Here is a 20,926-nt window from a genome sequence, read left to right on the forward strand (position 1 = left end):
GCTGCTGAAAGCACATGGAGAGACTTCCACCTTCTGTGGCCACCATCTGACACCACAGCGTGAACTTGCTGCAGGGCTCTTAAGTAAGGCGCCCAAGAACTGTGGTTTGTATCAACTTTGTGTTAGCACAGGCCCAGGAGCCCTGCAGAGGTGCCGTGGCTCTCCTGGCACTGACCTCGACCATTTCTCATTCCTTCAGCCTGCAGAGCTGTCAGGGGGTGTGGCTGCTCGTTGTAGAACACTGCTGGGAAGTGACTTCTCTCAAATTGACTAGCAAACGAGATAAATTTAAGATTGATTATCCCAATTATTAAATGTTTTATTTATTTTATTAGACGCTTGACATTTTCTATGAATTTAAAAATACTTCAAAGCCAACTTCAGATGCTATAACCAAATTCACAATTCATACTATGTGAATGATTTGGTGTACATATTTTCATAATGCAGGTTTAAAATATAAAATGAGACATTTTATCACACTATGGAAGTATGTTAAGCCCTTCTGTTGGTGGGAAGGCTCTGTGCTGGTGGGCCTCACTCTAGCATGCAGCAGAGAAGCCACTGCAGACTTGGTTCTGAGCAGCAGCTGCCATCTCATGTATTTTGGAGGTGCCTTCTCAGAGAAAAATTTGGATTTGACCATTTTTTCATAAAATTTTATAATTCAGTTTTTAAGAGCCTCCCTTATTTTATAACAGTTTCTATAAAATATGCCCTATAAAAACAGCAAGCCTGGATACTTAGTGGTTGGCGTTTTATAACTAACATGGGATGTTTGATTCTAGAAATGCATAAAGGTTCTATCTCACATTTTGAATAAGCAGAAATACCATAAAGATGACACTTAATGACATGTCAAAGTGTTTCACTTTAAACTTGTATTTTTTCTGGATGAAATTAAACTTATTTGTTTTTAAGGAGTCATTTGTTGGCATTATCTAATAACCTTTCTTTTATTATGATTTTTTTTTTAGGTTTTTCTTTTTTCTTTTTCTCTTTTTGGTAGTTGTTTTTTGAGACAGGGTTTCTCTGTGTAATCTTGGCTGTCCTGGACTCTTTGTAGACCAGGCTGGTCTTGAACTTACAGAGATCCTCCTGCTTCTGCCTCCTAAATGCTGGGATTAAAGGCGTACACCACCACGCCCAGCTTTTTTTTTTTAGGTTTTTCAAGACAGAGTTTCTATGTGTGATAGACCTGGCTGTCCTGGACTCGCTTTGTAGACCAGTCTGGCTTTAAACTCAGAGATCTGCCTGCCTCTGCCTCTGAGTGCTGGGATTAATGATGTGCACCACCATGCCTGGCTTAGTAGTCTTTCTAAATTAGTAATAAACATTTATTTGTAGAACAAACTAACAACTGAACAAGTTTGTAAACTCCTGTGGGGCCAGAATAGCATGTAGATGACCAGACTCCTCTGTGCAGGAGAACACAGGCTCCTTTGTCCTGCATGGCCTAAGATAACTGTGGACTAAGCTAGGAAGAAACATCTTAGCTCCTAGTGCAAGGAAGAAATAGCCAGCAGCCGCAGCTGTCATGAGCTGAGAGGCAGCAAGGCAAGCAGGGGGTTTCCCCCACAAAAGCTCCAAACAGAATAGCAAGAATGAGACTTCAAATGAGCATGCCAGGCTAGGCGTGGTGGCGCACGCCTTTGATCCCAGCAGAGGCAGAGGCGGGTGGATCACTATGAGTTGGAAGGCAGCCTGGTCTACAAAGTGAGTCCAGGACACCCAAGGCTACACAGAGAAACCCTGTCTTCAAAACAAACAAACAAAAAAATAAAAAAGAACCCAAACAAACAAAAAAAGTAAAACAACCCAGATGCGCATGCCTAACACTTTTGCAGAGCTAAGGGAAGCAGTAAGGATTATAAAGTAAACAAGATCTTTTAAAAGAATAAATCCTGAAAAGACCCAGACAAGACACTGTAGAGCAGCGTCCCCACCCTTCCTAGCTCTCAGACCCTTTAATCCAGCTCCTCATGTTGTGGTGCCCCCCCAACCATGAAAGTATGTTACTGCTACTTCATAATAGGGACGGTGATGTGTGTATCTGATAAGCAGGATGTCTGAGTGTGACCCCCAAAGGGGTCTTGACCCAGGTTGAGAATTGCTGTTCCAGGGTCGGGGAAACAAGCAAAAACCTGTGCATGGGTCTCACAGAAGACAGACATAACTAAAGAAGAGTACACTAAAGGCAGAATGTGTAAACAAAAGCAAAGGCATCAATAAGATGGCAGCAGAGACAAGCTAAGAGTCACATTCGGAGTCAGCACTCCTGACTGTCACTAAGATCCAGGATGAAGACCAAAGGGGAAGAGGCAGCAGGCAGGCAAGGGTTGAGCTTGGTCCCATTTGGCAGATGCAGCCCTCAGGTTGAAAGGACACTGTGAACACGTGTGTGGTCAGCTTTTCCTTACTCTAACAAATGTCTGAAATGACGGTATCTATTAAAAGGAGAGGTTGCTTGGGCTCACTGTTATGGAGGTTTCAGTCCGTGCCAACTGGGCATGTGGTGGCGGGGCTCAGGTGAGGAGCTGAGTGAGAGCAGAGGATGAAGTCCTGCCGTGTTCTTTGGGAACATGCCCCTCCAAGCCAGACTACCCAACCCCCCCTCCAAAGTGTCTACCACCCCCCAACAGCCCCAAACTGAGAACTTTAAGACATGGCTTTTTAGTAGACCCCAAACTAGAGCCACACACAAAACAAACCCACACCACACAGTCAGCTACAGGACATGGAGCTCAGGTAGAGACAAGACCGCCTCAACTGCCAGAAGACAAAAGGCTTCCGGTTCCAAAACAAAGGAAGCGCCCAGCACAGACACGCTTCTTAGTGGCATTCAACGGTGAACACAGGTAGCCGCAGCCATGCAGACCGCTCATCACAGGTAAGAGGGGGGTAAACTTCTGGGAGGGGGTGGAGGAAGAGCTGGGGTCGGCGATAGCAGTGACAACCAGCGATGGAGGAAAGCAGGCATACAAAAGGTAAGCTAAGTGTTAAAGACGCCATGACAGACACTTGCCCGAGTGGGGACACAAACCGGAAGAGGTACTAGAGCCGCATGCATATAAATAATGTGCATCTGTATAAAGACGCCTTCTGATCTGAAAATGTAGGAAGTGGTCTTACATTATACCATAAGCTTGAGAAGTCACAACAGAAGTATCCACAAAGGTTATAAATTCTAGGAAAGACCTAAATAAGGCTGAAGAACACAGCCCTGATTTGAAGATGACCCACAGCAGTTACATAGTATCCACACCCAGAATGTTATGGAAAATGGCTACCCATCAGAGGAGCCCTCTGGATTGGCATGTTCTAGAACTGACCACAACAAATACCAAAGTATGAAAAAACACTCTCACACACCAGTAGTGGAAGCTGAGTTGTCACCACCACTTTGAAGAACAATTTGGAAAAAACCTAAGCCCCCAACTCAGCAACTTTATGGCTTAGGCTTGCAAATGTTCATTAGATGTTGGAGGGATCCTCTGCCTGCAGCTCCGTTGCTGTGAAAAGCTAGGCGCAGTCTGGATGTAGCATAAGGAAATGATGTTTTAAATAGACGGTGGCAGCTTGTGCTTTTAAGGCTCCCAGTGGCCCGGCCACTTGCTGTTCACCACTCTGGGCCTGCCTTCTGACCAAGAGAATACGGCACAAGTGGTGGGATACTGCTGCCAGGATTTAGCTCCACAGAAGAAACATGCTGTGCCTCCTGCCTGTGCTAGTGGTGCTGCCAGCACCCCTGCTGTCCCTCGACTGGCTGGTGCGTCATTTCAGTCTCTGCATCCATCATCACACTACCTTACATGTGTGTCTGTGTCCCCTTACCTCACAAGGACAACAGTCACTGTATTCAAGGAACACCCCAAACTCAAAATGTCTCACGATTCTGGGGATATCAGTCAACCCACTACAGGTGGCACTGCCCACTGGTTTCTTGCTTAGTCCAACAAAACAGCTACCATGTCTCAAGCTGCTCTGTGGAGGCCTACAGCTGACAGCCAGCAAGCAACTGAATCCTGCCTGTGCCCACAGGAACCTGCTCTGTCTGACATAGCTGCCCCAGAAACCTCTCGTTACAGACTAGTGAGCCACAGTTCCATTCCTCACCCAGGTAAACCAAGGCAGTTATGGGTTTAAGTTTTGAGCCCCTCTCCCCAGTAATATCAATCAAATGTATTAGCCAGTATAATGAGTTTGAGCTGTGATGTCATTTGGGGGAAGCTCAGGAATCAAAGATACACTGGCACCATTTGCATAAATGTTTCCTAATTTCCAAAACCATATGCAATTGTTGGTGCAAAAATTAGGAGTTTGGAGCCGGGCGTGGCGGCGCACGCCTTTAATCCCAGCACTCGGGAGGCAGAGGCAGGTGGATCGCGGTGAGTTCGAGGCCAGCCTGGTCTACAAAGTGAGTCCATGATGGTCAAGGCTACACAGAGAAACCCTGTCTCGGAAAAAAAAAAAAAAAAAAAAATTAGGAGTTTGAAATATAAAGGAAGTTTACAGAACCTGTGAATTGCCTTATACTAATTAGCCTCCAGGCATACAAACTAGAGCACAGCAGCTTTCTGTCCAAGCACCCTTGCACCTAGGTTTCCTTTCATAAATTGTAACTTAGTTAGACACAGTTACGCATAACTCTAATTTAGACTGAGTCATAAAGAAAAGCTCATTCCTAAAAGTGCCTGTTTAAATGTAAATACTCAGAGTTTCTGTTGCTGCTACCAAGCAGTATAACCAAAAATCAAGTTAGGGAGGGAATGGTTTATTTGCCTTACACTTTTTCTCTGTGTAGCCTGGGGTATTCTGGAACTCGGAACTCACTCTGTAGACCAGGCTAGCCTGGGCTAGCCTGGCCTTGGAGATCTACCTGCCTCTACAGGGATTAAAGGCTTTGGACTTACACTTTTCATCATCAAAGGAAGTAAGGCAGGAAATCAAACAGGCAGGAAATTAGAAGCAGGAGCTGATGCAGAAGCCAAGGAAGGGTGCTGCTTACTGCCTGGCTTGCTCAGCTGCTTTCTTAGAGACTCCAGAGCCACCAGCCGAGGGATGCATCACTCACAGTGAGCTGGGCCCTCCCCTATCATTCACTAATTACGAAAATACCTTATGCCGGTCGTGGGCAGAGGCAAGTGGATCACTGTGAGTTCAAGGGCAGCCTGGTATACAAAGCAAGTCCACGAGAGCCACGGCTACACAGAGAAACCCTGTCTTTAAAAACCAAACCACCTTATGGTCAGATCTTATGGAGACATTTTTCTTTTCCTTTGGATTTTTGAGACAGGGTTCCTCTGTATAGCCCAGGCTGGCCTCAAACTCAGATTTGCCTGCTTCTACCTCCCAAGTGCTGGGATTAAAGGTGCACACCACACCCTCCCTGCCCACGGAGGCATTTTTCTTTCCAATTGAGGCTCTCTCCTTTCAAATGCCTCTAGTTTGTGGCAAATTGACATAAAACAAGCCAGCACAATGCTTAAACTTTCAGGTGTGTATTTAAAAACAACAAAAACCCCTCCAATTGCCCACAGGAAGGAAACAGACCAAAGAACATGAAAGGAAAGGCTTGTCTTTGCTTTTCTGTTTTGTCTTGTTCACTTTTGAATTTTGAACAACATTCTCCTGGGAGAAAAAGTGTAAATAGATGCACAGGCATATCTTATTTTCAAAATCTCAGACACTACATTAAAAGCTAGGTGTGACTTGTACACACAACTCCAGCATTTGGGGGGGTGGGGTGGAGACAAGGTGAACAGGAGGATCCCTGGGGTTTGCTGCCTTCCAGCCTAGTTCTAGGTTCAATGAGACCCTGTTGAACAAGACTATGTCCTCTGGCCTTCACACATGTGCACAGTGAGGCACACACCCCTGCACCATGTGCACATACACAGCACCATCATGCATACACAAATTTATTACAAATGTCACCTTCACCTACCTTATTTTAGGAATTGAGCAGGATTCAAAACTGGAATTACTGTAATGTTCTTACAGTGTGTGAGAGTGGACACAATTAGAAATGAGGATTTTTGGAGTTTGTCCCTAGTTCCTAGCTTGGAGCTCCTAAATCCTGTGGAGCTTCTGAAACAGACAAATCTTCCACTCTCATGAGGCTGAAGTGGGCACGAGTGGGTGGCAGATTGCTTCAGGAGGCGGCTCGTAACTGAGGATTCCAGGCATGGTTAGCTTTACCCCTGGCCTCAAGTTAGAGACTAGATTAGTCACCAGTGACCAGTGGCTTAGTCCATAGTGGCTTGGTGAGTAAACACATCAGATGCTCTAAGCAGCAGCAGGGGAGAAGGGAACCAGCTGGCAGGGGCTCCACAGCCCCTCCCCGCTTTGCTCAGTGTGTTTGTACTCTTGGAGTTCTTCCTGGGGGGGTTGGTAAAGGATGCTCTGGGCTCTGGGATACAGGTTGGCTAATTATCAGCCCTGACTACTGGGCTGTGGAAGCCCCAACTCACACCAGCCATGCAGGGTCATGGAGGCCCAATTTTCAAAAGCCACCTGCCTTAGGGCTAAGCTCGCACCTGTGTCAAGATGGAACTGAACTGCAGGGCACCCAACCCTGGAAAATTGGAGAAGGGGTTAGTTAGCATGTAGAAAAATGGTATAATTGTGCTGCCGGAAGTATAAAAACAGTTTAGGAAGGGAAGTCAAGAGACTTCTGAAAATGAACAAAATGGGGGTTAGGCATGCAAGATATGACGACAGAGACACCGTGATCACTGAAGCGCTGTCCCTTGCTCAGATGAATAAATGCAGCCAAACAGACCCCAGAAATTACTAGTGGTAGAAGCCTGGAATTCTTGCTGGGGAGGCAGAGGCAAGAAGTCACTTCAAGGCATGCCTGGCCTCCAGAGTGAGTTCCTGGTCAGCCCGGACAAGCTAATGAGATCCTATCTCAACATAAAAAGTAAGAGGAGGAGCCGGGCGGTGGTGGCGCACGCCTTTAATCCTAGTGCTTGGGAGGCAGAGGCAGGCGGATCTCTGAGCTGGAGGCCAGCCTGGTCTACAGAGTAAGTTCCAGGACAGCTAGAGCTGTTACAGAGAAACCCTGTCTAAAAAAAAAAAAAAAAAAAAAAGAGGCGGGCTGGACATAGAGCTTAGAGGTAGAGAACTTGCCTAGTATGCACAAGGCCCTGGGTTCAACTCCAGTGCTGCAAAAACAGAATCACACACGCACACAGCCACGCAGCATGGGTGGCTAGCTGGTCTTTCAAATCGCTGCAAATGGGGGGGGGGGGGGCTCACCATTTAACTAGGCTGGCCTAGTACTACCATCCTCCCACCTCAGCCACCACAGATCCACCGCTCCATGATGGTTCACAGGCATGTGCCATCGTGCCTGGCACAAGCAAGAAGTCTGCTTACAACCTCACCATGGTGTTAGAGCAAGCAGCAGGCTAGCCTTTAACTTAGATCCTCTTGTCTCTTTGTCCCCAATACTAGGATTAAAGGTGTATGCAACCACACTCAGCCTCTGTTTTTCAAGACAAGGTTTCTCTGTGTAGCCTTGGCTGTCCTGGACTCACTTTGTAGACCAGCCTGGCTTCGAACTCACGGAGTGCGGGGAATAAAGGAGTGTGCTGCCATGCCCAGCTCAATGCTAACTCTCTATATGTGAAAAGCAGACATAAAAAAGCATGGACTAAGCCCTAGATTTTACTGGAGAAAGACTAGTGGTGTTGACCTCCCCTGGAGCAGGCTTTGTAGTGCCCTGCTGAGAGACAGGGGAGGGAGGGTAGGAGGAAGGGAGAAGCTGACTTCCCTACTTTCTGCAAAGAGGCAGCTGCTGGAAGAAGTGGCTGGTGAGTCACAGGGAAACCTCCTCCCTGGTGGCAGCAGAAACAATGGACCAGGCACTGGGCTCCATCAACTCACACAAGCCAGGAAGAAGCTGAATCAACGTAACAATTGTCTCATCCTGCTGTGTTCAGAGGAAGCATCAGGCCACTGTCACGCTGGTGGCTGTGCTGCCTGTTAGAAAAGAAAACAAAGCCCCCTAGCCATCACTGTCCAGAAACCTCTGCTCCTGCAGCCTTGGCATCCCAGGGAAGGCACACCCCTGCCTCTCTGATCCTCGCAGCAGAATCCCTACCTTCTCTGCAAAAAGGATCTGTTTCCACTCGCCACCCTGCCCCACAGCTTCCAACCCCACCTGCGAGGCTAGGTTCCTGGCGGGTGGAGCCTGCCCTGTTTAATCTAGAAGGGAAGCTGGACACTCAGCAGCTAGGAAGCAATAGCATTCACCGTGGGGCCAAGAACAGCATTGTGGGAAGAACAAGGTGGGAGGGGCAGGGCAGATCAAGGCGCTGCGCTATTTATTGTCCAGGACAGAGGGTAAGTCACACAGGTGGAGGGTAGGCCGAACAGGCTTTCTAAAAAGAGTAGGGGTTGGAAAATGGTTTGGTGGTCAAGGGCACACTGCTTTTCCAGGGACCACAGTTTTAGTTTGCAGCACCCACAACCACCTACAACTGCAGGGGTTCTGACACCCTCTCCTGGATTCCACGAACACTTACACCCATGTGTACATACCCTTCCACATGCCCACATAAATAAAAATAGGGGTAACTGTTTAACATATTTGAGGACGGGAAGACAAATAATTTTTGGAGCAGTAGGAATATGAATGGTTCTTGCTAACCAAAACTGAACAGAAGTTGTGTCTGCACAGACTGACTGCACAGATCAAGGCGCTCTGCTATTTATTGTCCAGGACACAGTGTACATCACACAGGTGGAGGGTAGGCTGAACAGACTTTCTAGTCCTGTGGGGAGGTTGGAATGTTGCAGGTCCAGTGGCTAATTGCCTAATCTCAGGCTAGTTCTAGCCTTAGAACAGCCATTCCTTGCTCACCTGTGTCAGAACACTTATGACTAAGAGAGAGAACCCTTCTGGAATCCATTGACTTGGCAGACCACTGGCTCCCACCAATCCAAAAGCTAAGAAACGCCATCAGCGTCTTGGCCCTGTGGAGAAGCGTCTTCATCTCACTGTACTTGTCTCTCTGATGTACATTAACCGTGCCCTGATTTATGACTTTGTTCTGTAAAACCATTAAAACTTCATTAAACTGCTTCCGTGTTGGAATTTGATTTTGGGGTAACCCAACTCAGTGTCCCTGGGCTATGGTCACTCAAAATGGCTACACAACAAACTAACTCTTGTTCCCTTTAAGATGATGTGGTGGGGCTGGAGAGATGGCTCAGAGGTTAAGAGCACTGACTGCTTTCCAAAGGTCCTGAGACCTTTGGATTCACAGAAACCACATAGTGGCTCACAACCATCTATAATGTGATCTGATGCCCTCTTCTGGTGTGCAGGAGTACCCGCAGGCAGAACACTGTATATATGATAAATAAATAGATATGTGGGGTTTTGGTGTCTATGTTCTGCAGGGAAAAGCACTCTCAAAAGTGTAAGCATGGAACCTGGATCCACAGACCCCATGGAAACGCTGGCAGGTGAGGGGCCTGCAGTTCTCGCCTGTGAGAAGCAGAACGAGCTGCTCACCTGACTAAACAGCAAGCCCAGGCTCAAGGGAAAACCCTGCCACAGTACACAAGGCTGAGGGCAAAGGAGGAAGACACTTCACCTCAGCCTCCAGCTTCCACGCTCTCGTGCACCAGTGCACCCCCACGCATGTGAGTCCACACACCTGTGGACACTTATGACCTTACATAAAGCACCAGTTTCTGATCTTATACCTCGTCACCCCCAAAACACTCAGGGCTTTGTTGTTGTTTATCTGTACTTTAAAGATACGGTCTCTAGCCCAGCCTGAACCCCAACGTCCCATGTAGCCTTCAGTGAACAACTTTGGGGTTTTGTTTGTTTTCTGAGATAAGGTTTCTGTGTAGCCCTGGCTGTCCTGGAACTAGCTCTGTAGACCAGACTGGCCTCGAACTCACAGAGCTCTGTCAGCCTCTGCCTCCCGAGAGCCAGGATTAAAGGCGTGCACCACCATGCCCGGCTGGCCTTGAACTTCTGATCCTTCTTCCTCTACTTCCCGGTGCTGAGAACTTTTTCTTCTAGAGATGGAGTCTCACTATATATATGGCCCTGGCTGGCCTTGCTGAGGGATCCAGGCTTAAGGGTGTGTAATATCAAGCCCAGCCCAGGGCTGGGGCTATAGATTGGCACTCCCGTGCCAGTTTTATGTGGTGCCTCCTGCATGCTAGGACTGTAAGCACTGTTTGTGGTTTTTGTTTATTTTTTTAAGAGTCTAATATAGCTGAGGCTGCCCTTTAACTCCACCTCATAGCTGCTGGGGTCCTAGGACTGTGCCACACCTAACTTTTGAACCTGGCTTAAGGTCACTGCTTAGAGTGGGACCTTCAACAGGGAAGACTTTAGAAAATGCCATTTTCCCCTCCTAGTGATTTTGAGTGCGGAGTTAGGTAGTCCTAAAAGAATATTAACATTGAAGTTAACACATATTTTCCCCAATAACATAGTAGACAGAATTATACATAAAATTAGAGCAAAAGATTATGCAAGAATAAGCCTTGCTACAATGTACCACAATTAGAGGAACAGGAAAAGGACAGCAACTTAAGCTTGGGGCTTCCTAGCTGGCAAGTAAAAACAAAGTCAAACCAGTTCTGTAGTGACATATGAGCCAGTTGTCCCCTACTTTGATCGTGGTGGATATGTGAGATAATTTCTCCTATGGGAAACTGTAAAATAATTATATTTTAAACTGTCATGTGCCTTTGGGCTTGCTGAAAACAAGATGGGCTGCTTTGTCACAGACTCAAGTATGTTTAACTCAAGTATCCTCCAAGACTTCCTGTCTCAGGGCAGGCTGGCCTCTGGCCCTGTAATAGGGAGAAAGGAGAGGCGCAACAACTCATGTTGGAAACACTGAGCCATTGAGAACCGCTAGAAGGCAAACCATTTCCAACAGAAGCTGCTCCAGGCCATCCCACAGTACCAACAGCAGCCAGAATCTCATCTGTAGAGGGGTTCAACACTGCTCTGTGGGCAGGGATTCCCAGCCGTCGCTGCTGATGAAAGAGGCGCCAGCTTTAATGCTTTATCTGCTGCTTGCTGTTGGCTCTGTGTGGAAGCCCCACGCGAGGGGAAACACTGGCCCTGTCTGGCCTGACTTACAGTTGGAAACTCAGCTTGACTTGATACTCTCTACCTGCTGCTCACTATTCTTTTACTTTTGCTTGCTTAAAAAAATTTACGACATTCAAAACTTAAAGAGCAGCTACCCCAGATCAATTCTCTGGATAAAACAGACTCCAAGGTGATTCTGAGACACAACCAAACTCTACTTGTACAGAGCCATCAGGCCCCATAGAACAAAGACCCACGGCCATGTCAAATGTTGACTCACCGACCTTACAAAGCTGCCTCTATTATCCGCTGACTTTGTTGCTCTCAGTTCTTGAGGAAAAGAATCCCTAATGGATAGAAACAAGAATTTTAAATTATGTTCAACGAACTGAAGAAAATGGTACCTGAACCATGCAAGATAATAGTTCAAAAGAAAGAGGACTAGACATACACAGGAGCCGCTGTGCATACAATTGAAGAGAGGCCTGTGAGCTGGGCGTGGTGGCATGTGGCTTTAATTACAGCACTTGGGAGGCAGATCTCAGGGATTTCAAGGCCAGCCTTGTCTACACTGGGAGTTCAAGGACATAAAGAGACCATGTCTCAAAAACAACCAAAAATAATATCCAGAACTATCAATCAGGGAAATGCAATCAAAACAACTCTGAGATTCCACCTTACACCTGTCAGAATGGCTAAGATCAAAAACCCAAGTGACAGGACATGCTGGTGAGGATGTAGAGAAAGGGGAACACTCCTCCACTGCTGGTGGGAGTGCAAACTTATACAACCACTTTGGAAATCGATCTGGCACTTTCTCAAAAAAATTGGGAACAGCTCTACCTCAAGACCCAGCTATATCACTCCTGGGCATATACCCAAAAGATGCTTCACCAAACAACAAGGACATTTGCTCAACTATGTTCATAGCAACTTTCTTTGTAGTAGCCTGAATCTGGAAACAGCCCAGATGTCCCTCAATGAAGAATGGATAAAGAAACTGTGGTACATTGGCACAAAGGAATACAATCAGCTTTAAAAACAAGTAAATCTTGAAATTTGCAAGCAAATGGATAGAACTAGAAAAGATTATCACAAGTGAGGTAACCCAGAAAGACACACATGGTATATACTCGCTTATAAGTGGATATTAGGGGGCTGGAGAGATGGCTTAGTGGTTAAGTGCAGTGTGCCACCTGATCTTCCAGAGGTCCTGAGTTCAATTCCTAGCAAGCACATGGTGGCTCACAACCATCTATGATGTGATCTGATGCCCTCTTCTGGCTTGCAGGTATAAATGCAGATAAAGCACTCATATACATTAAATAAATAAGTGGATATTAGCCGAACATAGATGTCCTTTGAAAGACTCCACCCAGCAGAGCATGGGGACCGATGCTGGGACTCAAAGCTGGACTCTGGGCAGAACACTGAGTCTTTATGGAAGAGTGGGGGGATAGAAGGACCCAGAGGGGCCAGGAGCTCCACAGGGAGACCATCAAGGCCAGTGGATGCTGGTGGATATGGACCAGGGGCCCCTGTATAAACTGCTGTACCAACCACAGGCAATGCATGCAGAGAACGTGGACCCCTATCAGATGTAGCTGATGGACAGCTCATGCTCCACGGGGAAGGGAGAGCAAGAACTGCCCTGACATGAACTCTGGGGCCTGAGATTTGATCACTGCCCGTTGGTGGGGCGATCTTGCGGGGCACACGGAGGAAGGGGATGCAGGCTATCCTGATGAGACCTGATAGGCTATGGTCAGACAGTGAGGGAGGAAGCCCCACTGTCAGAGGTCTAGGGGAGGGGAATAGGGCAGAAGAGGGAGGGAGGGTGGGAACAAGAAGATAATAAGGGAGATTTGTTAATCGGGATGTAATGTAATAAAAATTAAGAAAAAAATAAATAAATAAAACCACCTGTAATTGCTTTTCACAGGATTTGTCGCCCTCTTCTGGTTTTGCTGGTACTGCACCCATGCTCATGCAGCCAAAACAACTCGTGTATATTAAATAAAAATAAAATTTTAAAAGAAAACACAACAGGCAGATAGCAATGGAAATAAGAGGCAAATGCTCAGGGATGCTGCACACTAGCTGGCATACTAACTCAGACAGCAGTAAACAGATAACTACATGTCAAGTGTGAGCCAGCCTGAGCTACAAATAACAGGAAACATTGGAAAATGTAAGTTTCACTCCATCAGGGATTGTATTAAGCATAAATGGATTGGAACTGGAGTAAGCATACAATTGCAGGTAGAGATTATCAGAATGCATTTACGATTTACAGCAACACTTTTGGTTTTTGTTTGTTTGTTTTGTTTTTTTTTGAGACAGGGTTTCTCTGTGTAGCCTTGGCTGTCCTGGACTCACTTTGTAGACCAGGCTGGCCTTGAACTCAGTGTGATTTGTCTACCTCTCTCTGCCTCCCAAGTGCTGGGATTAAAGGTGTGCACCACCACGCCCGGCATTACAGCAACACTTACTCTAAGAGATATTTTTTATTCACACACACAAAAGTTGAAACTAAAACAACTAGAAAAAACACCACTCAGGCAGTGTCAGAGGGAGCAGACGTGAATACATGAGCCAGATGAAATTGATAGCTGGGTAGTACACTCAGGAGATAGGGGCAGGCAGATCAGGAGTTTATGGTTCCTTGGCTCCACAGTGGTTCCAGGTCAGAGTAGGTTACATAAAGCCCTATCTCAAGAACTGACAAAAAGTGTACTACTTAAGTCAACAATACAAACACTAAACGGGGAAAGTATTCCTAATTCTCCCTGAACTAACTCATACTGAGTATGTTCTCTGACCAAATGGGAATAGAATTAGAAATCAGTGGCAAGAGGAAATTTGGACATACACAACACAGAACTGAGTCATAATCCTACACAGTCAGGAGTGTCCAGAGTAAGGCAAGAGGATGTGCAGAGCAATACTATAGCCCAAACTGCCTGACCTTGTGAATAGTCAAAGCCTTGCTTAGGGAAGAGCATAGCGGGGGTTACACACTGAAAAAGAACACTCGAAGACCAATAAGCCAAACTCCACTCAAGTAAACTAAACCCACAGCACACGGAATGAAGGACACAGCAAAGGCTCCAGGCTGGGCTGCGACTTAGATGGCACTCGCCAACTAGAAACAAGGCTTTGGCCCCCAGCACCAGAAAAAGAAAATTATAAGAGATAAGAGTAAAACCAAATAAAAGTTTTAAAAGATGGATAAATTAGCAAACCTTGAGCTAAACCTCTAAAATCATCAGTGAAACAGGAACCCATCACCAGTCCTCCAGACACACCAGGGGCTCTCAGGTAATGCTGTGCCAACAAATCAGACAGCCCAGGTAAAGGCAGAAAGTCTATAAAGATGAAAATGAGTAAAACGGAGTAAGAAATGCAAAGCTTTTCTTAGAAGAAAACATCTCTCAGTTCATTGTGAGGTCAACATTATCTTTATACTAGAAACAGACAAAAGTATCATAAAAAGGTGAGTAGGATGGGTATGCTGGCCACACCCATATATGTATATATGCACACACACACACACACACACAGAGAGGAAGTGAATAATGTAAAAAAAATTAAGAATATCACAGGAGGGGCTGGAGAGATGGCTCAGTGGATAAGAGTCTGTTCTTCCAAAGGTCCTGAGTTCAATTCCGAACACCCATATGGTGGTTCATAATAACCATTTATGAGATCTGGTGCCCTCTCCTGGAAGGCAGGCATACATATAGGTGAAACATTGTATACATAATAAATAAATATTTTTTAAAAACATCACAGGAAACCCATAGATCAATGTCTTAGAATATGCACATCACAGTACTCCCTATACTAGCAACGGAATACAGCAACAGAGAGTCATCAGACAGCAGAGGTAAGTTCCATTTATCAGCAATAGAAGGTGGGTTCTACATAGAAAAGCGTTACTGTTTTAGTTCAGACTTTATTCATTTTGAGACAGGGTCTAGTGTCTCAGGCTGACTTTGAACTGGCTATGTGGGCAAGGATGACCTTGAACTTCTGATGCTTATGCCTCTATTTCAGGAGTGCTGGGATTACAGATGAGTGGCAACAGGCCTGGCTTATATAGTGCTGGAGGGAAACCTAGGGCCTCACACATGTCAGGGCAGCACTCCAGCACCGAGCTACATCGCCAGGCCTATCTGGATCTTCAGTGCCCCCTAAAGCCCATGTTTAAGGGTTTGGTCCTGAAGTAGATGGTGGGGGAAGGTCTTAGGTCACTTATACTTTGGGTAGGTACTGTGGGACCTGAGTCTCCTCCTTTTCCTGCTTGCCCCCCCCCCACCTCCTCTCCGTAAGGAGGGCAGTTTTTGTCCCACACATATTACCTCCTAGGACATGACAGCAGGAAGCTGCAGGCATAGAAGCAGGGGGACCATCTGAGCTGAGGCCTCCCAGGCTCCAGCAGAGACAACTTGGTCATGGGATTATCTCAGGTACTGTGGCCAACACAGCAAGCTAAGAACCATGTTGTAGAACAACCCCCGAAAGACAACAAAGAACACATTTGGAAAAAGCATTCAACAAAACCCAACACCGAGGGTTGAAACATTCATAATGCAATCAAAACTACAATAAGAGGTGGATGTCCTCAACTCCACATTGTCAAGAGTCCACAGCCAACCACTACACCCTGTGTCTTGGAGAAAAACCCAGGACCTCCAGCCCAGGGGTGGCACGGCCCACCATGCACCGGGCCCTACCCCACAAATACCTAATTAAGAAAATGCCCTACAAGCTTGCCTACAGCTAGATCTTATCAAGACATTTTCTCAATTGAGGCTCCTTCCTGATAACTCTAGTTCAGTAGTTCTCAACTTGTGGGTTGAGACCTCATGGGAGTCAAACAACTTTCTCACTGGGGTTGCATATCAGATTTTACATTATGATTCAAAACATATGGAACAATATTAAAGGGTTGCAGCGTTAGGAAGGTTGAGAACCACTGCTCTGGTTTGTCAAGTTGCACACATTTATAAAACAGAAATAAGCCAGGTGTGGCCATATGCACCTCTAATCTCAGCATTTGAGAGGCAGGCAAGGCTCCTTAAGTATGAGGTCAGCCACGGTTACGGCAAGACCACCACCCACCCCAGAAATAAGTTTAACAGCATAGCTGAGGTACAGATCCATTAATTTACTTTTTGTTTTTTTTTTAAGTTTTTCTTTTTTGGCTTTTCTAGACAGGGTCTTCCTATGTAGCCTTGGCTGTCCTGGACTAGCTTTGTAGACCAGGCTGGCCTCGAACTCAGTGATCCGCCTGCCTCTGCCTCCCGAGTGCTGGGATTAAAGGCGTGCCCCACCACACCTGGCCATTAACCTTATGAAGCTACTTTAAATGCAAACCATGATAGTGATTCTACTACTGTTAAAAATCAAGTTAATGATTATGGGCATTTTGCCTCCTCCCCGCGTATGCCTGTGCGTCACGTGGCGCAGCCTACAGAAGCCATAAGGCCTCAGATCCCTTGGAACTACATGGTTATGAACTGAAATGTGGGTGGTGGGATTTGTGATTATAAAACATTAAAAAGTTCATGACACCCAAGGCTACACAGAGACCCTGTCTAGAAAAAAAAAAAACAAAAAACACTACCTTAACATCTCCCTCCCAACAGGCAGTAGGGCAGTTTTCTTAATGACACGGAGGGTGGGCCACCGCTCATTGTAGGTGCTACCACCCTAGGGTGGTAGGTTCTGGGTTCTTTAAGGCAGACTGAGCAAGCCATAACAAGGGTGCAGTAAGCTGCACCCTTCAGCTGCCTCTAGGTTCCCACCCTGAGTTCCTTCAGTGAAGTAAACGTGTAAGTGTATACCAAAAAACCCCTTTCCTCCCCAGCTTGCTTTTGGTCCTAGTGTTTCATTATAGCAACAGAAACCAAAACTAAGAACCAACTGGGGCTGGAGAGATGGCTCAGAGGTTAAGAGCACTGGCTGCACCCCAGCCTTGAGTCAAGTGCAGCAAGCAAGCCAGAACACGCCACCCTGCCTGTCCTTGCTGGGTCTTGGTCACAGCAAGTTAATTTAGCCCTCCCTCCTTGTAGGACATTCTAGGAAAGGGAGCCATCAACAGATGCCAAATGTTAATGAGGTGCAGATTAGCCTCAAATACAACAAATTACAAAGGGAAAGACTTTTCCCATTTAATCCTAGGGCTCAATGTAAACATTAAAACAGCACCATCGTGTCAAATCCCCCACCAAAGAACACCCTACAAAACAACACGCACACCCACCTCAGCCTGGCCCACCACTGTCCTCCAATTAGTCACGCTGACCCCAACTCTGCATGTCGGAGACTGAAGGGAGCCGACAGCAAAGCAGCTTTCCACCATGTCCTGAGAGCACACTAGCATCCTGGATACACAAGCAGGCCTGTTGGTGTTCAAGACCTGGCTGCTCTCAACCCCAGGGAATGGCCAAGGCAGTTAGTCCTGAGACCGCCTACTTCAGCCCCCGCCCAACAAGCAAGAACAACACAGGCAAATTTGTTTTCAGGTTTATTGAAAATATGACAGAACAGATTTAAACGGCTCCACGTGGTGTTTTGAAATTCATCCCAACTGTAGGCTGAGTGACCTGCAGGTTGGAGAGACTGCCAAAGTCCTGCAACAAACAAGACTCAAAGTGAGTGTTACAGGTGCAGTCAGTCAGCCACTGCCAGCATGGGGCCGAGACCGAAGTAGCACCTTCCTGTCCCCGGAGCGAGGTTCTGGACCAAAGTCAGCCCAGGAGCTTTCCACCCCGGGAATACATACTCCACTGAAACACATCCGGTTGTGATTATCTAGACCTTGATCCAAGCAGGCAGGCTTCTTCTGCGGGCAGTCCCTAGCCAGGACCCTGCCAAACCCACACCTGCCCCCCACACCAGGACCACACTCCTGCCACGACTTCCCAACCAAAGCCTAACAGCCTGTAAGCACGTTCTTAGTACAGGTAACACCACAGGTGCACTACGGCTCACACCACCCCACGCTCAGAATGCCCCTAAAACAACCCCCCAGCTCACTCCTTCAAGGGAACCAGATGGACAAGGCACCAAGAAGCACAAGAAGTTCTGACTAGGCCTGCGCCCCCCAAACACTCAGCACCCAGGGGCTCACCATGCCCCGAGACAAATGGTTTCAGGAGAAAATGCGGCTGTGCGAAGACTAGCAGCTGTGGCAGGAGATAAAGAGCAAGCTCGAGCTGCTGGCTTCACTAAAGCCAGCTGTGGGCATCAGGGAGCGTAGCTTGCTCTTTAATGCCTCAAACTGCTCAAAAATCACCAACAGCTGGCCCCTGAAGCCCACGTTACCTTCACAGCTGTGAACTGTTTTAAGGGGCCCCTGACTATTCTAGAAATGAGGCCAGGGATCATTTCTGAAGTTAGAATTCAACAGTCTCTAAGGAAAACATGTAAGAGCCAGAACAGAAGGGAACATCAACTTAGGAGCCAGCCCCACAACAAGGAAAAACACCAAGGATGCAAGGCAGTCATAATGCCCTACAATCCTGAGAATCTTGTGAAAACCACCTCAACACACACACACACACACAGAGAGAGAGAGAGAGAGAGAGAGAGAGAGAGAGAGAGAGAGAGAGAGAGAGAGAGAGAGAGAGAAATAGGGCAGTCCCAGCCAACACTCACCAAAAGCTTCAGCATCTCCTTGGTGTCAGGATCTACCTCAATGATCTCCTGGTCTAGGGCTGAGACCTAAAAAGAAGCAAGGCCGAATAATGAATGAGCTATCTTCCACCCCTCCCCCACTCCCATTCAAGATCACTATCTGACCCTGGCTGACCTCAACAGATCTGCCTGCCAACGTGCCCCCACCCCCGGGGCTGGGATTAAGTGTATGTATGCACCACCTGGTTCTTAGATGGGTGCTATGATGCCACAAGATGACCGGGTCTGTTATACAGGACCCAACACCTGGTGTCTTGTTCTTTTATTATTATTGTTAGTGACAGGGTTTCCTTACATTAAGCCTGGCTGTCCAGGAACTCACTATGTGGACCAGGCTGGGCTCAAACTCAAGCCACCCACCTGCCTGTCTTCCATGTCCTGGGATTAAGAGTGCACCACTGCACCCAGAATGCTTCATTCATTTTTGTTTCAAGACAGGGTTTCTCTGTGTAGCCCTGGCAGTCCTTGAACTCAAGAGATCCCCCTGCCTCTGCCTCCAGAGTGCTGTTATCAAAGATGTGCGCCACCATGCCACAGAATCATCTAGTGAGTATTCAAAAAGCCTTAAGGCAGGAGCGAGGATTATACGTTCATGCTAATCAAGACAGGAGACACTCTAGGCTACCATGTGGAAAAGAACAGACTGAACTCAGACAGGGCAGAGAAAACGTAACAGGCAGATTACAGGTACCTGCCGCTACTTAAATCTAGCTGGGTGGGCTGGCCCTCGCCTCTAACCCCAGCACCCAGGAGGAAGAGGTACCTGGACCTCTATCACATTGAGGTGACAGGCTAGAGCCTTACACCTCTCAGAGTTGAGTTCCCAACACAAATGAGCACGGCCCCCAAGAGCCTCCATTACCACTTGGGCAGGAGATGCTCAGGTCCAGCAAAGACCCACAAAGTTTACCTCAGGAACGTAATTATCTCTTCTCTCTCTCTCTTCTTCCTGCAACTTGATAGAGATGCCTCTCACAGGACCTCTCTGAATCCGCTTCATCAGATGCGTGACATAGCTACAGGCACACAAGCCAGGAAAAACAGTGACCACTTCCCACTGGCACCCAGAGCAGCTGGGTACGTTTCTACATTACGGTCAGACTCTCCTGCATGCAAACACCCGACCCCTTCATTCCCGACTCTTTAAACAAATCAACCCTCCCACAAACATCACCCTTCAGCCCTTGTGCCTTGACTGTGGACTCCGTCTTACGGACACAGCACTGTCAACTTTTGGTGCAACACGGCCATACTAATGAATGTTAAAAGCAGATCGGAACATTCAGGTCTCAAGGCCGGAACTCTACCTTCAGTTGCCATTAGGAACCCGCCCTAGGGACTACGGTCCCCCAGCTCTTCTCCTGACCACCTGAGAGACCTCGAGCTAGGGACGCGGCCGGGGCAGGCTCTTCCGACCGGGGCAGCCCCCAGGCGGCCCGCGAGGCCGCCACTCACCCGGCTATCTTGTTGCGGAGCTTCTTGCTGGGGATGATGGCGATCTCCTCGCACACGCGCTTGTTGGTGTGGAAGTCATTACCCAAACGCGTGTAGTACTTCTCGATGATGACCCGGGCCGCCTTCTTCACGGTCTTGGTGCGAACGCGGCCCTGAAGGAGGAGAGGGCAAAGTCACCGGCGAGCCCAAGCCTCCAAGCAGGCGCCGTCCGCCCCGGTGAGCGCGCAGAACTTCCTTCGGAAGCGCGCCGGGCGACAGACACCGCACCGGCCCGGGCTCGGGGCCGCGACAAGCGGAGGATGGACACGGATTGAGAAGGAAAGAGGCCGCGGAGACAGACACCTACCATGTTGGCGGGTCTCGGTAAAAGAGGAAACAGGAAGCACAAGAGAGGCCTATAAAGCGCAGGGCAGAGAGCCGCTTCCGCCCGGCTGGAGCTGCGCGCAGCTCGCGCAGCACAGCGGCCTCTGGCGGAGTGGAGTGGCGGTGCTTGGCGGCGGGCGGGTGGGCGGGGCCAAAGTCTGCGCGTGCGCACGCAGGTAGCCCGTCCGTCTAGGTTTCTGCTCCAACCTGTACGCTGTTTGGTAGGCTTCTTCTTGACATTCAGGGTTCTTTAACCCAGGAGAGGCTTTGTAAAAGGCCTTGGGAAGAAGAGGCAGACAGGAAACCCGCGCTTTGAAA

The 20,926-nt window shown here is 47.7% G+C and overlaps 1 protein-coding gene across 1 annotated transcript; it reads right to left on the minus strand.

Annotated features, from left to right (window-relative positions):
• Positions 1-17,585: 17,585 nt before the first annotated feature.
• Rps17 (ribosomal protein S17) lies at positions 17,586-20,594 on the minus strand. Its single transcript, XM_051149307.1, has 5 exons — positions 20,513-20,594; positions 20,246-20,420; positions 19,701-19,806; positions 18,752-18,817; positions 17,586-17,724 (listed from the first exon to the last, which is right to left on the minus strand). The coding sequence occupies exons 1-5, from the start codon at positions 20,592-20,594 to the stop codon at positions 17,644-17,646; spliced, it is 510 nt and encodes a 169-aa protein (XP_051005264.1). The 3' UTR covers positions 17,586-17,643.
• Between the last annotated feature and the right edge of the window lie 332 nt (positions 20,595-20,926).

The sequence above is a fragment of the Acomys russatus genome, chromosome 7 (genome assembly GCF_903995435.1).
Source record: "Acomys russatus chromosome 7, mAcoRus1.1, whole genome shotgun sequence".
In the NCBI taxonomy this organism is placed as follows: domain Eukaryota; kingdom Metazoa; phylum Chordata; class Mammalia; order Rodentia; family Muridae; genus Acomys; species Acomys russatus.